Here is a 15,208-nt window from a genome sequence, read left to right on the forward strand (position 1 = left end):
CTATAAGCTTGGAAAAATATGAAGAGTAAATAATAAGGAAAGGCTAAATATAAAGAATATCGCTTGTATTATTTGGATAACCTGAGTACAAATTTGTGTATATAATTGAACATTCGGGAAATATTGAGAGGTATATTGTAAAAAATCTCATCAATCATCAATCCAACTACAAATGCTATTTATAGTTCTACGAATGTTAACGTTGCATTGATCTCAAAGTGCTTCCCCATTTTTGGAGCTGTTACCGGATTAATAGGGCACACTCCTATTAATCCGGTTGACTTGTTCTACTGTTAACCAATCATCAGCTTTTCCTCTTTTATTTGTCTTGATTCATAGATGATATAGTCTTATAGTTAGACTTAGTCCTCCTTGAGAATAGGACGTGATTATTAGTTCACACAACTGCATTTCTTGTTTATCTTCTTAATCCAGTTTGTTTGAATGCCCTGCCAGGCCATTCCGTAGTCACTATCAGGCTCTTCTTCCAGGACTTAGTAACCTGCTTATCCTGTAATACTCTTAATCTGCCAAATAGTAGTTAGATTTGTCCGGTCCTAGGTTGCCTTATTCAGCCTAGTAAGGTCAGGCCAGGTTAGAGTCAGACCAGGCTAGATATGTTCTTACACCCATGATACCCTAGTGCTTTTTATCAATTGTTCACAACCCTTTTTAATTCATCTTGCTTGTTTACTTTCATTGCTATTTAGTTTAGTGACCTTCTACATCAACCCAAATTGTGACACCCCTAAGACACCACTAGTTGCAATAGAAATCTCATCTCAATTCCCGTCCCTTGGGATCCGACCTTTACTTGCCTCTTTACTAATTATAGAGTTGTTTGTGAAGATATAAATTGTGTTTTGGTCTAGGTGCTCCTAACGACAAGTTACCGAAAAGATTTAGTCCGACCAAAAATGGCGCCGTTGCCGGGGACGGTGTTAACTTGATTTAGATTTTCTTATATTGTTATTAGTTGTGTCTTTCTTTGCCTTGGGGAAGTAAAACTCCTCAAGGTTTGTTCTAATTATTTTCGAGTTGTTTGATATTTTGCATGTCTAGAAGGTCACAAGGTGACTTGTTACCTTTTGATCATGAAATTGAAAGAACTTTGACAACCAATAGAAGACTTGCTAGGAGAAACTAGAGAGGTATTGGTGAGGTTGTAGATATTCAACCAACTATTGAGTTCATCAACCCTTTTGCAAGAGAAGGTGAAGAGAACCCAACACAAAATACAACACAAAATCAACCCACAATGCCTAAGTTTTCATCACATTCCGTACCCACCGAGGAGAACCTACCCAATGGTACTCCCACACCACAACATCTAACCGGAAATTTCATTGCCAAATCCGCATTTATCCAATTAGTCGAAAGAAGCCAATTTGGGGGGATGCCTAGTGAAGACCCTCACTCTCATATGGAGACTTTTTGCGATTATTGTGATGCGATTTCTCAAACCGGTGTAACTCAAGACCAAATTCGATGGGTCTTATTTCCTTTTTCTCTAATTGGCACCGCAAAACAATGGTTGAAGGGCCTTGATAAGGCTACTCTCGGAATTGATTCTTGGAAGAAGTTGGCTCTAGCTTTCTACAAAAAGTTCTATCCACCGGAAAAGACTAACATGCTAAGAGCTCAAATTACGGGTTTTAAGCAAAGGGATGAAGAATCTTTGTATGAAGCTTGGGAGCGGTTCAAAGGAATTTGTCGCTCATGTCCTCACCATGGACTTAGCGAGTGGTTCTTGGTAGAACAATTTTGTGTTGGGAAATGTGTCCTCAACAATAGTGCGATCACATGATTTAAATATCATTATTAAATCTCATTTTAAGAATACATGTGGGATGTAATATTTTACAGTCAACTGGTCCACACATATCGGTAATGATTGGCTGACTAGAGTTTGACATTACTGTCGTGCGACGGTGGTGATCAGTTGATCCCCTTAGGTCAAACCTATAGGGAAATACTCTTAATTGATTATTTAATTAATCGTATACCGATACGAGTTAATTAAATTGCATAAAATTGACGGATGATTTAGTGAGTATAATTTACGTATCTTATTGTAAATATGATTAAATGAGACACGGTCTAAGTAATCGAATTGTTTTATTACTTAGATGAAATCATTGTTTACAGAAACAATTGAAACGGAATGAATAAATTGTTATAAATACAGAATGTTGTAATTTATAATTTGGAAACATTTTTGGTACGAGTAATTACGAATTACTAGTCAATTTTGTAAATGACATATTTTATGAGTATGTTGGTTTTTAATAAGTTAAAAATACATTACATTGTGACATGTCATGTAACATGTTACATGTGACAAAATTGACAAATAACAAAAATAAAATGGACCTCCCATTTTATTGATACATACCGAAATATGGAGGGAGTTAGTGGAAATTGTGTTAATTGTTTAAGTATAAACACAATGATGAAAGCTAACAAGTAGCCATGCAAACCTAAGCTTTTGAGAAGAGCAAAAATAAAAGGTATTGGGCAACCTACCCAAGCCATATTTTTTCGGCCAAAAAGAAAAGAAAGAAGAGAGGTTCTTTTTATTATTCATTCATTCTTTTCATCTAATTTTTTCTAGTGTAAAAAAATCTATCAAATCTCTCTAAAATTTGTGATAATTCTAGAGAAATAAACTCACAAAATTATTCCCTCTTGACCGAGATATTCAAGAGAAAAACACAATTTATTTTGTGTCAATTTTATAGTAAAACTAATATTATTACTAGATCTAAATAATGTTGGTTGTTATGAGTGTTCCTTGGGTATATGCTTTTGGGAGGGATTCTATATTTGAATCCTTGTTCTTCCATTTGGAGAGCTCAAGAACTAGTAAGGTAGGTGACCTTACTAGTGCCCAAATATCCGAAACATGCAATGTAAGGAACCGATTTCTTCTCTTAAATATTGTTGTTTGCATGCATAAGATCCACCATTTAATTTTATGACAAATTAAAATAAAACATATATGAATATGTTGAGTATATAGATCTACTTTTCCTACAATTGGTATCAAGAGCCATGGTTGTTTGCATGCAAATCGGTTAAATGTTTTTCCGAGTTATAAAGATGAACATATAAAACTTGTATAATTTGTGTTATTATGATATATCACAAAATTAATTTTTGCATGTTAAAGTTTCTGATCCTAAAATGTATTTAGGATATTTTGGTTAATTTATGGATTTTATTGTTCATTTTATATAATATTGGCATCAAAATGTGATTTTTATGATAAAAATGTCATTTTTGGACGAAAATTAGCTAAACTTTGAATTTTCAGGTGGTTTTTGGATATGTTTTCACATATATTATTTTTAGATGATATAGAAATTTTCACAATTTTATGAGTTCTTATGCTCGAAAAATGGTTTTTTCATGATAAAATCGGATTTAGATGAAAAATAGGTTAATATGAGAAATATTTCGAATCTGGTCATAAAACTTTAGTATGTTGTCACATGCAATTTTACAAGATGTGTGTAAAATAATGGACTATATTGAAGTCTTTATGCATGATTTATGGATTTTTGATGAAAAATAGCATGAATAGTGACTTTATTAGTGAAATATTAGTAAAACATACTCTATGACTAAGGAAAAACATCATATGTTGCATTTTATTATCTTTTTCAGATCTAAAATTGAAAAGTTGATGAATATAATTTTTCACATGTTTTTATGATTATTTTGTTAAAAAACCGATAAACCGCAACATTGTTTTTCCGGAAAAATTTCGAAATTTTTAACCTATGTTTTTGAACATTATGAGTGTCATGGTATTTTTCCAGAATGTTCATGAGTTTAAATTTTAAATTTCAAATTTATTTGAAATTTTGTGATTTATTTGAAGTTTATAGCTTATTTTTGTAATTTTTGGTCCATTAATGAACAATTTTAGAAATATGAGTTAATTATGGTCAAATAATTAGTGAAGACTAAATTTTGAGTCCTAAGAGGTTAGGTAATTAACTTATACATAAATATGAATTTATGTAATTTTTGTGATTATAAAATGTTGAAATCACGCAAATCCGTAAAAACCGAGTAATATACGATATTGGCTAATTAAAGGCGATTTAGCATAAAATTGGGCATGATCATACATATTATAATGCTGCATTTTCTTTATGATTGTCATAATTTTAATTTATGTAATTTTTGAATTATGTAATGTTTACTTAGTATGGCCTTAGTTTTTTAATTGGTATTTCCCGAAATGTATGGGAATATCGATTCGGTTGTAATTTTATTGTGATCTCGTATCACCGTTTTGTAATTTAATAGATTTATTTTATTATAGTTACAAATGTATAATAGGAAATTATGTAATTTGTTATGTAATTTTATTCATTCCGGAGTTACCAAAGACGGATTTCTTCAAGATGGCGATACATAAAGACGGTGTTACCTCGAGATGCGTGCCACAACCGAAGTTCAAGGGACCAATGGAGTTGGTTTCCGAATATGTAATAGTTAAATAGTTTTCTATTTTAGGAAGGCCATACTAGGATTTAATTTTTATGCTTTGCATTTTATTTATATGTCGTATGCATCGCTAAATCGCCATAACTAAAACATGCATTGTCATTTTAATCGAGTTTATCGACCGTGTCAATTACAATTATCGTAGTTCACCGCTTTAGTTCACTTAAAACGTGATAGATAATAAATTGACATGACCTCTCGCTAAAATAAACAATTGAGACTTAGCCTTACCAAAAATTAGAAACCCATGAAGTACCAGTTTCGCAAGGGAGTTGAGCCGGCTTTACCGTAAGACAAACCTTGTTACGTTGGTGAAGTGGGGTGATAAATGTCTATCCACCGAATTTATGTTAATAAAGGGTATTTCGGCACACCGTGCCCTAAGTTGACATGGGTTTGGATCACGGACACATTTATTCGAAATTTGGGTTGAACTCAACGAAAGTATTCACGACGTATTTCCGGATGTGTTTCGGGCTAGAGATAAAATATTAATGTAATTTTATCGACCAAGAGTTCTAAAAGTAGAATCGATTAAAGAGTTAATCCACCGAGTTATATTGATGAGGGGTATTTCGGCACACCGTGCCCCAAGTTAATATGAATTTGGATCTTGGAATCATTTATCATAGTTGGGTAGAGGTCACTATGTAAATGCTTTACTTGTTATTTACAAGTATTAATAAAACGATAAATGTTAAGTTTTCCACTATTCCGTTATTATATTGTTCTATTTCTTTACCACAATTCATATACGATATCATTTCGATTTTTCAAAATCTCCATTAAAACATCGTAACTAAAGACAAAATTTGAATTTGCTTCTAAAACCTCAAACGAACCATTGCTAAGGATCTCTTGTAAAGAGTATAGATTAAAGTTATTCATTATCAAACAAGTTTTTGATTCTTGACACTACTACATTTAGATTCTATAGCAACACTTTGCTATTGTTGCATAATGTCATATAAATGTTGCAATAGAGTTTATGCAACACTTAATCAAGTGCTACATCAGGTCTTGTTGCATTAGGTCATTGCAACGCTTAATGCAACACTTTTTAATCTGAAGCAACACTATTGAAAAGTGTTGCATTGGTCATGTTTATGCAACGCTTTTTCAATTGCAAAGGCAACATTTTATATCTTCTAATGCAACATTTCTTATGTAAAAAAAGCAACACTTCCTGAAGTAATGCAATACTTTTCATGTTGATAAGCAACACTTATATGAAATTAATGCAACATTTTTATTTTGGAAACGCAACACTGGTTACGTCCCAAAACAACACTTATAATAAACAAATGCAACACTAATTTTTTCAAAAACAATACTTAATAAAGTGCAACGACATAAGGACTTGTAAGGCACGTAACAATTGTAATTCTCTCTAATTGTGCATTCAATTGATTCAGTCTCAAAAATATATGTCAATTACATTTCAAAAAAGGATCAAAAGTAGAACTTCGATCGCAAATGTTCAATTATTTAACTAAAACAAATGTAACAAATGTTTAAATAGAACAAATAATAATTGTTAACGACTATTTGAAAGCTACTAATTATAAGTCTTCATTCTTGTATTGTGAGCATATATATGTTGCCAACCGGACAAAAAATCAACCCGTCATCATTGTTAATACCTCAAATGCAACCTGTAACATAAAAAATAGAACATTATTAGATTTGAGGATTCAAAGGCTCAATAAGCACAGATGATACGTCACACTTAATTATCACGAAATAATAAATAATGCATTAAAGAACAACTAATTAACAAGGACCCGTCACAAAATAACCGTCGCAAGATCCGACCCGTCACAAGGGACGACCTATTGATTGGCAAGAGCATTACTAAAGAAAGCTATTACTAGGCCACTGTCAACCAACACAATTATTAGGTAGAAAAAGCACGACTCAGCAACATGATAATCCCAATAATTAATGGCACCGTTGCTTCGTCCTTGAATGGATTACTCATAAACAGTTTCACCATCAATGTTCTGTGACGCTGAAAATCTCTCTTGGGGTTCAAATGACATCCTCAAGGGCAATGACTTTCGCACACAGTAGTGCGTAGGCTATAATCAAAGGGTACATGGTCAGAATTCACATCAGCTAAAACTGAACTATGCCCCCGCACCTCAGAATTCACATCAGCTAAAACCGAACTCAACACGGTCCATAAATTCCACCAACTTCAGAATTCACATCAGCTAAAACTGAACTATGCCCCCGTAACATATAGACTACCACATATCTCCAGTATTAAACTCGAAAGTATATTGAAAAATATAAAAGCATGCCAGCCATCATTACCCTCCAATAATCTTTCAACAATAGAACGAAGGTTGATCAAGTGCATTAACAAGTTCAGCACACACTCCCACAACAACACAACTACAGCCAACTGCATGCAAATTCTAAGCATAAACTAATCCAAATCTTTGACCCTCATAACATATAAACTAACCCAAATATTCAATATAAAAGTCGACAGTACTAAATAAAATAAAAGCAAGCCAGATGACAATTCCCTTCAAACATATTTCTTAAAAAATAAGTAATCAACACTAGACCAATGCATGGCCCGCGTATGCAAATTTGAAGCATAACATTGAATCTTTGACCCTGATCACATATAAACTACCCAAAACTACAAAATAGAGGTCGAAGGAGTGCTGAATAAAATAAAAGCATGTCAGAGAACAATACCCTCTAAACATTCCGAAACCAAAGCCTCACAAATCGTTCATTGGCGGATCCAAGCACAACCATCAGGTCCTGCAACACCAGAAAACAACTATTTTCAGGCCAAAAACATTAAATAAATTAACTTCAATGTTTCATCGACACAGGGATAAAAAAAAGGTTATTTAGTAGCAATAATCCAGCTTATTGACCATCTAATATCAATCCGAATTTCATTTTAACCCCCAATATACCACACTATAACCCCCCCCCCCCCCCCCCAAGTCCATCAAGCTAGGTGGTTACTTATATACTGTAACACTTTACGATTATTCCGCATACATATTGTTTCGTATAGGTATATTACTTTGATTACGATTTCCAAGTGATGCTTGTTGGTTTTTGCCTGCCTCGCACCAAGACGATAGTTTGGCACGAGTGGCACACGCCCTATTCTACTCTCAAAATTCAAAAAGTAACAACGTGACAGGGTGCTCTTAAACGGCTGGTCAAGAATTTAAACAAATATAAGCATTAAAACAGGTGTACAGAAGTTTATACAATCGATCAGCATTCAGACGAAGATACTAAACAACAATGAAGAAATATAGAACCTACAGATTTCATGGTGGAGTGAAAATTAAGACGACATGCCGGGTGATATCGTGGCACATCTGGGCATATCAGGACCTCCATGCAAAAATTAACCAAGGAGTCCAGATTATGTCCCTAAAGACCGTGAAGAGAATAGAACAAACATATTGGAACTGGTCACATTTCACCAGTTCAATTAAACTTGTATTATGCTTCTAAAATTAAGCAAATATGTGCAATAGTATCTCCAAATATGTGGCACAGCCGAAAAATAAATTAAAATTACCGGAGAAAATTAGAGACAAAAAGAATGAACAATGAAGGAATATATATACCTCATGTTAAGTACTCCTTGACAACATCTGGAGGTAGTCTTCCAATTATCTTTGTCAGTATTTGGTCTCTCATTAACTCTCTTTCATTTTCAATATCTTTTTGCATGCTTTCTAACTCCGCCTTCTTCTTCAGATGTTCTGCTTCATGTTCTTTGATTCGTTTACTCATTTCGCAGTCCATGTCTTTTCGCCAATCTTCACGTAGATTAGTTTTCAAAGACTCCAAAACCTCCACTGGAACCACATAAGAGGGTTGTGTACCATTCACCTCCTTCAACCTTTTATTAGACACACCCCTGCCAAATAATCTACGACGGCCGTCATATTCCTTGCCCATGACATGCAAAAAGGGGTCTATTGGGCATTCTCCATCATCAGGTACATAATTTTTCATGTTTGCCTATAATTAGACTTATGATTAGGCTTTCACTCGTCAAAAAAATTTTGAATGCATCAAAATAATTATAATGAGCCAACCAGAAAATTAATTAACTTACTATCTTTCCTTCTGTATCATCATACGACTCTTTATACTTTTTTCCAATTTTTCTTGCACGAGTATGCTCAAACAATTTAGCAAGAGAAGGTGGCTCTTTGTCTGGATTTTCATTTTTCTGTAAAATGAGAAATAGCATAATATATACTTCGGTAAAAATGATCTATCTATAGTTCATAACTGATGACATCTATTTAAATTAGCAGTTCCTCTCGTATAATTGCAAAACTTTTTGGCCCAGCCGTGTGCATATTTTTTTGAGCCAACCGACGATCACGGTTACGAGAGCATCGTTGCTGCACATTAGATAAATGCATAGAAATAGTGAACCACACTTGCGTAATTAAAGACGAATTATATATATATACAGCCAAGAACATTATGAGATAAATTCAAGTATAAGGAGATGAATATCACCTTCTCAGACTTTTTTTTCCATGTGGCAAGTAATTTTAGAAAGTCCTCATCAGGAACTAGTTTAGATCTATTTCGCCACCTACTTTTATCATCTTTATAGCGGTAGAAATGCTTTCTCTTGAAACGACATTTGTGGACTCTCCATGCATCTCTAACAGTCTTCATTACCCAGTCTTTACCTTCATCTGGTACTATATATTTTCCCTGCATAGAATATAACGGTTTTGTACAATTTTGAAAAATAAAATAATGAAGGCGCTACTGAATTCAAGTAAGCTATAATTAAAAGGAGGCATACCAAGATATAATCCCACAGTTTATCTTTGTTAGGGACTTTCCGCCAAGAGTCAAAGACTAAGGGTACATAGTCATAATCCCGAGCTAATGTACCTAAAAAACGAGAAAATTCACCTACAATGTCTTGCTTCTCCAATATGGGACCAATTGGTTGCCCAAACTCATTTAGAATGATGGCCACCCTTTTCTCCAACGGTCGCGTGTGTACATGGTGTAACATTGTTGGTCCTCTTGTACCGCCTTCCAAGATAGCTACAAGCAATATATAATTAAATATCCATATAATATACAAAATATTTTTATATATGTAATATAAAAAAAAATACAAGAAATAAACTAATATTAATTTACCATCTAGTTCAAGATCTTGAATATCCAAGTTTATTTCCTCACTCTCATCTTCAGGATATTCCTCTTCAGAGCTATGTGTCTCGCCTTCAGTACTACTATCGTTAATGGATCTCCTCCAAAACATGTTGCTATAAGTTCATCTCGTTCGGCTTGAGATGAATTTTCGTAGTGAAATCGCATTTTTTAATAAGTTGAATGAAAAAAAACAAAATAGTGTAAAGGATGATAATTATAAAATTAAAATATCTTACCCTACACATTATGATATGGTACAGTTACCTCCTATCGTATCTCCCTGAGTAGGCGAAGGCTGGATATAAGTTTCATGCGTCTTTGAGCCAATGTTTAAGTCTTCTCTGGTAGGGGTGAAATGTGATGATTGACCAAAATCAGTACTCATTTCTTTTTCTTTTTGCATCTGGTTTCTCATCAAGATCATGTCAGCCATAGTCATGTTTCTCCTCACATTGATTTCCCTGTCGATCTTTGTCAAGGTGTTCCGGAGCTCTCGAACAGTTGTTGGTTTTTGTTAGCTTGACATTTATTTCTCAATCTAGTCACTGACCTAGGTGGTATATATTGTGCACGTTGTCGACTACCAAACTGAGAAACCTGCATATACATTAGTAGGTAGACATGTAATAAAAAAATTGAACAGATAAGAGAAACAAAAATGTACAGATCAGAGAAAAATTATGAACAAATCAGTGTTGCTGATTAGACAAAAAAATGTACTGTACAGATCAGAGAAACCTGCATTATTCAGATCAGAGAAAAACAGAGAAACCTTTTTATGACGAACTTCGGCATTTACATGATCATCATCCTCAGACTCAGTGTTGCTAGGAACATAATTCAGATCTTCTTTGTCAGAATGATTTGTTCTTCCTAATTTATTTTGTTTTCCTCTTTTGTTCTTGCTACTTTCAACCAGGCTTTTTGACGACTGTACAATATTCTCGTATCCCCAACTCTTCCATCCTTGCCTCGATTTTGTGCAATTTTTTCAATGCGAACTCTCTCATATTCATTCAAGCTTCCTTTCATACTTCAATTGCAGTAATGTTAACATCAGAACAAAAAAAAATTCAGACAAAAGATCTAATTCATTATAAATGAAATTTAGTTAGATCAAATTCAGGCAAAAGATCAAAAAAAACCCGACAGAAATGTAAGATAAAAGATAAAAAATATTCAGACAAACAATTCAGGCATAATAAGCTTCAATGAAAGACACTAAAAATATTCTCTTGTCACTACTCATTAGTCCTCGTCATTATGTTCTTCCTCGCTTGCATCCGGTCCCATAAGGTGTCATCATTGTCATCACTTTGTCATTATTTAAATCACACAAATTATTAGTGTTGACCAATACAAAGATTTGCATCAACAACCGTAGGATCTATATCTTCTCTTGACAATCTGATATTCTCTTCAGGTTCCACATGCCGAGAATGCATTATAAGGTCATTATTAGGTTCTGCAGTTTCAATGTCATAATCAAATATGTCTCTTGGAACCTTAGTCATGACATATTGCAACCCATCTACGATTGGATCTGCCACATAAAATACTTGATGCACTTGAGATGGCATGACAAACGGATCATCCACGAAAGTATTTGTTCACATTAACACAAGTAATCCCATATTCATCTTTCTCCACTTGATAGCACTCACAACGAAACAACACAAGAGTAAACTTAGACCAATAGTTCAGCTCAATTATTTCTAGAATTGCACCATAATAGGTAACATCCCCATCAACAGGATTTTTGTCTTTAGAGCTAGCAAAACTTGAAGTTAAAGCAGAGAGGGTTACACCACTATTTTGTGTTTTGCATCTGACATCGCGTGATTTGGTGTAGAACTCATAGCCATTTGCATAATAACCCTTGAACCTTTTGGCTGTAGGACTAGGTCCTTTAGCAAGCCAAAATATTTGTTCAGAGACACCGTTTTGGCTCGCCTTTTCTTTCAACCAGTTTGGGAAATCATGACCGTGATTACGTGCACGTTTCCATTTGCTTTTCCTACTCTGACAGTTTACGAAAGCTTCATGTTCTCTACACAAAGCAGTGAAACAATAAATTCAGAAATTAAAGAAGTAAACGTAATTAAAAATCTATAAGGTCAAAAAAGTTTTGAAAACTGGTTTTCTTACTTTGAACTGGTTGCAGGTCGTTCCTTATGACATTCATAAGCTTTATAAGTGGCAGCTAGGTGATTATGTTAAAGTGTGCAGTTTGTGGTAATGGTCAGGAACTCTCTGCATAATTTGTTTTTTAATTGTGAATATAGTAGGCAATGCTTGTTGTTGGTTCAAGGATGACGATAATGGATGTATATGTTGGGTGTAAATAGATGGATTTGATTATTAATGAGAAGTTTACATTTCACCAAAAAAATAAAAAACGTAATTATAAAAATTAATGCTTATGATATAATTTTAGTAATCAAATTATATGATAAAGTTACTTACTTTATGCACTGAGCAACTTCTTGACTATCTGAATTGAATAAGGCGTAGCGATGCGCTGCGCTAGCACTAATTTGGTGTTGAGTGAGCACCGTCCATTTCTTTGCTTCTTTCCTCCCAAAGGATGACCACAATTACCAAATATTGTAGTGTCAAGTTCCTCTGTTTCATTAGCTGACATGTCACATGTGGTTTTGTCATATCTTGTGTTGCCTCCGTCCACGTACCGAGAGCAAAAGTTCATGCATTCCTCAATCAAATAACCTTCTGCAATAGATCCTTCTGGACGACCTCTATTGCGCACATATGATTTCAATTTACATAAATATCTTTCAATGAAAAACATCCCTCTCCCTTGCACAGGACCCCCAAGCCTAATTTCCTCTACTAGGTGAATGGGCAGATGTACCATGATGTCGAAGAAGCTTGGGAGAAATATTTTTTCCAAGTCACATAATATTTGGATGATTTCAGATTCTAAGAAATCAAGTTCTTGTGGATTTACCACTTTACTGTACAGTTTTCGGAAATAATTTCCTAATCTAATCAAAGGAAGCGCCACATGCTTGGGAAGGCACCTTCTCATAGCAACTTGAAGCAAGTAATGTAACATGATATGAGCATCATGACTTTTATATCCTGAAACTTTCCTTTGCGCTAAATTTACACATCGCGAAATATTAGAGCCGAAGCCATAAGGAAGTTTTGCTCCTTTCAAAGCACGACAGAATATATCCTTTTCTTTTGTAGACATTGAATAACATGCCTTTGGGAAAAAGACATGTCTCTGGTCTTGTGACAGTTGAGGATGTAGGTCATGTTTGATACCCATATCTAATAGGTCAAAGCGAGCATTGGGGTGATGCTTACTTTTACCAGCAATATCCAATAAAGTTCCCAGTACATTGTCAAAAACATTTTTTTCAATGTGCATCACGTCCAGGTTATGTCGACATTTATTGTGTTTCCAGTAAGGCAATTCAAAAAATATAGACTTCTTCTTCCATGGGGAGTCACTTTTGTTCTTTTGCTTCTCTTTCTTCCCAAAAGAATACACAAATTCAGACAACTCATCTAAGACATGAAATCCTGTTAGGGGTCTGGGACGGGTTCTTAGTTCAACTTTACCATTAAAAGACTTCTTATCACGTCGCAATGGATCATTAACATCTAAAAATCTGCGACCACCCATATAACACATTTTTTTGCTATGTTTCAGATATAAGGACTCTGTTTCATGGTTACAACTTGGACAAGCAAACTTCCCTTTTGTTTTCCATCCCGATAACATTGAATTCCCAGGAAAGTCACTAATTGTCCATGTCAAAGCAGCATGTAACTTAAATGTTTCATTCCTAAATTTATCATATGTTTCAAGCCCTACATTCCATAAGTCTTTTAATTCCTCAATCAAAGGCTGTAAGTATACGTCAATATTATTCCCAGGACCCTCGGGACCGGGAATGAGCAGTGATAGCATAAAATTTTCCGGTTTCATGAACATCCAAGGTGGCAAATTGTAATTGACCAACACAACGGGCCATGTCTTTGTGAGATACACTCATAGTTCGAAATGGATTGAACCCATCGAAGCCGACCCTAACCTTACATTTCTAGGTTCATTAGCAAATAAAGGGAATAGAGAATCAAAGTCCTTCCAAGCTAACCCGTCTGCAGGGTGTCTTAGATACCCATCTTTTGGACGTTTATCGGCATGCCATGTCATAGCTTCTGCAGTTTCTGAATTCATATATACTCTTTGTAGCCTAGGTTCTTGTGGAAAATGCCATAAGACCTTTGCAGGTATACGGCGACTATTCGAAGTCTTTAAAGTCTTATTAGATGAATTTGCTTCGCATTTTTTCCATTTCGAGGCATGACATTTATAACACTCTTCAGCATTTTCAAACTCTTTCCAATATAGCATACAATCGTTAGGACACGCACATATTTTTTTATAATCAAGACCCAAATCCCTCACAATTTTCTTAGCTTCAGTGAAGTTTCCCGGAATTTTAGCTTCCGGGACCATGTCTCTTAGCAATTGAAGGAGATCATTGAATGCCACATTACTAATTCCATGAAGTGTCTTGTACAAAAATAGTCGAATGACAAAAGACAGTTTTGAAAATTTCTTACAGCCCGGGAATAATTCTTGTTGACCCTCTTCTAGCAACTTATAAAACTTTTTAGCTTCATCATTGGGACCATTTTGTACGTTAGTGTCACCTTCAAAACAACTTCTAAATCTATCGTCTAACAATGTATTGGTATTGTCATTGAAATTTTCTTCTTCATCAAGGGTTTCAACTATGGTTTCAGTTGATAAATGATCCTCTCCATGAAAAGTCCAAACATAATAATCCTCAACAAAACCAAATGCTTTTAAATGATCATACACCTCATGTCTTCGTAACCAATATCGGTTTATACACCTCTTACATGGACATCTTATTTGACTCCCATGAGCAGCCTTAGAAAATGACACATTCAAGAACTCAATGACTCCATTTTCAAACTCAGGCAAACGTCTAGCAATATACATCCAACTTCTATCATTCCTCATCCTCTGAATTCTGAATTAAATAAGCACAAATTATAAATTTAACAATGTAATTACTCGACAAAGTTGACTGTAATTGAAACAGACTCATTCCTACTTTAATTTCGTCTGGTGATATCGGGAATCCATAAAAATGATAGAACAGGTAGTTTATTAGAATAGGCTAGTTTATTAGAATAGGCTAATTTTAAATTTGGTTGTTGAAACTGTACTAGACTCAACTTGCATTGTTATTATTAGGTGGGTGTAATTGTATCGGGAAAGTCTCTGCCAAGACTATGATGCCAAGTGCAGCAGGAGCTAGGCCAAGGGGTCTTTCATTTTCAATGCCAAAAGACAGTCCATGGGACTGCCCAAAGAATTCCCACAAACTGAAAAAGATTTTACATTGCATTCTAAAACATCCATACAATAGGACTGTCTTTGAAGCTTCATATCCAAAGTTCTACTCAAGCAAACCCTTTG

General features: G+C 34.5%; 2 protein-coding genes, 2 long non-coding RNA genes and 1 other non-coding gene across 5 annotated transcripts; all 5 read right to left on the reverse strand.

Annotated features, from left to right (window-relative positions):
• Positions 1 to 1,630: 1,630 nt before the first annotated feature.
• Positions 1,631 to 1,737, reverse strand: LOC141616497 (small nucleolar RNA R71). Its single transcript, XR_012530842.1, has one exon. It is a non-coding gene; the product is annotated as a small nucleolar RNA R71 (small nucleolar RNA).
• Positions 1,738 to 6,064: 4,327 nt separating this feature from the next.
• LOC141614980 (uncharacterized) lies at positions 6,065 to 8,761 on the reverse strand. Its single transcript, XR_012529520.1, has 3 exons — positions 8,639 to 8,761; positions 8,142 to 8,495; positions 6,065 to 6,176 (listed from the first exon to the last, which is right to left on the reverse strand). It is a non-coding gene; the product is annotated as an uncharacterized LOC141614980 (long non-coding RNA).
• A 79-nt stretch (positions 8,762 to 8,840) lies between these two features.
• On the reverse strand, positions 8,841 to 10,655 carry LOC141614981 (uncharacterized). Its single transcript, XR_012529521.1, has 4 exons — positions 10,490 to 10,655; positions 9,353 to 9,603; positions 9,055 to 9,258; positions 8,841 to 8,933 (listed from the first exon to the last, which is right to left on the reverse strand). It is a non-coding gene; the product is annotated as an uncharacterized LOC141614981 (long non-coding RNA).
• Positions 10,656 to 11,307: 652 nt separating this feature from the next.
• Positions 11,308 to 13,678, reverse strand: LOC141613670 (uncharacterized). Its single transcript, XM_074432414.1, has 2 exons — positions 12,273 to 13,678; positions 11,308 to 11,767 (listed from the first exon to the last, which is right to left on the reverse strand). The coding sequence occupies exons 1-2, from the start codon at positions 13,676 to 13,678 to the stop codon at positions 11,308 to 11,310; spliced, it is 1,866 nt and encodes a 621-aa protein (XP_074288515.1).
• Positions 13,679 to 13,741: 63 nt separating this feature from the next.
• On the reverse strand, positions 13,742 to 14,746 carry LOC141613671 (uncharacterized). The gene has a single exon (XM_074432415.1). It carries the CDS (start codon positions 14,744 to 14,746, stop codon positions 13,742 to 13,744), a length of 1,005 nt encoding a protein of 334 aa, XP_074288516.1.
• Positions 14,747 to 15,208: the final 462 nt, after the last annotated feature.

Source organism: Silene latifolia, chromosome 11, assembly GCF_048544455.1.
Source record: "Silene latifolia isolate original U9 population chromosome 11, ASM4854445v1, whole genome shotgun sequence".
Taxonomy (NCBI): domain Eukaryota; kingdom Viridiplantae; phylum Streptophyta; class Magnoliopsida; order Caryophyllales; family Caryophyllaceae; genus Silene; species Silene latifolia.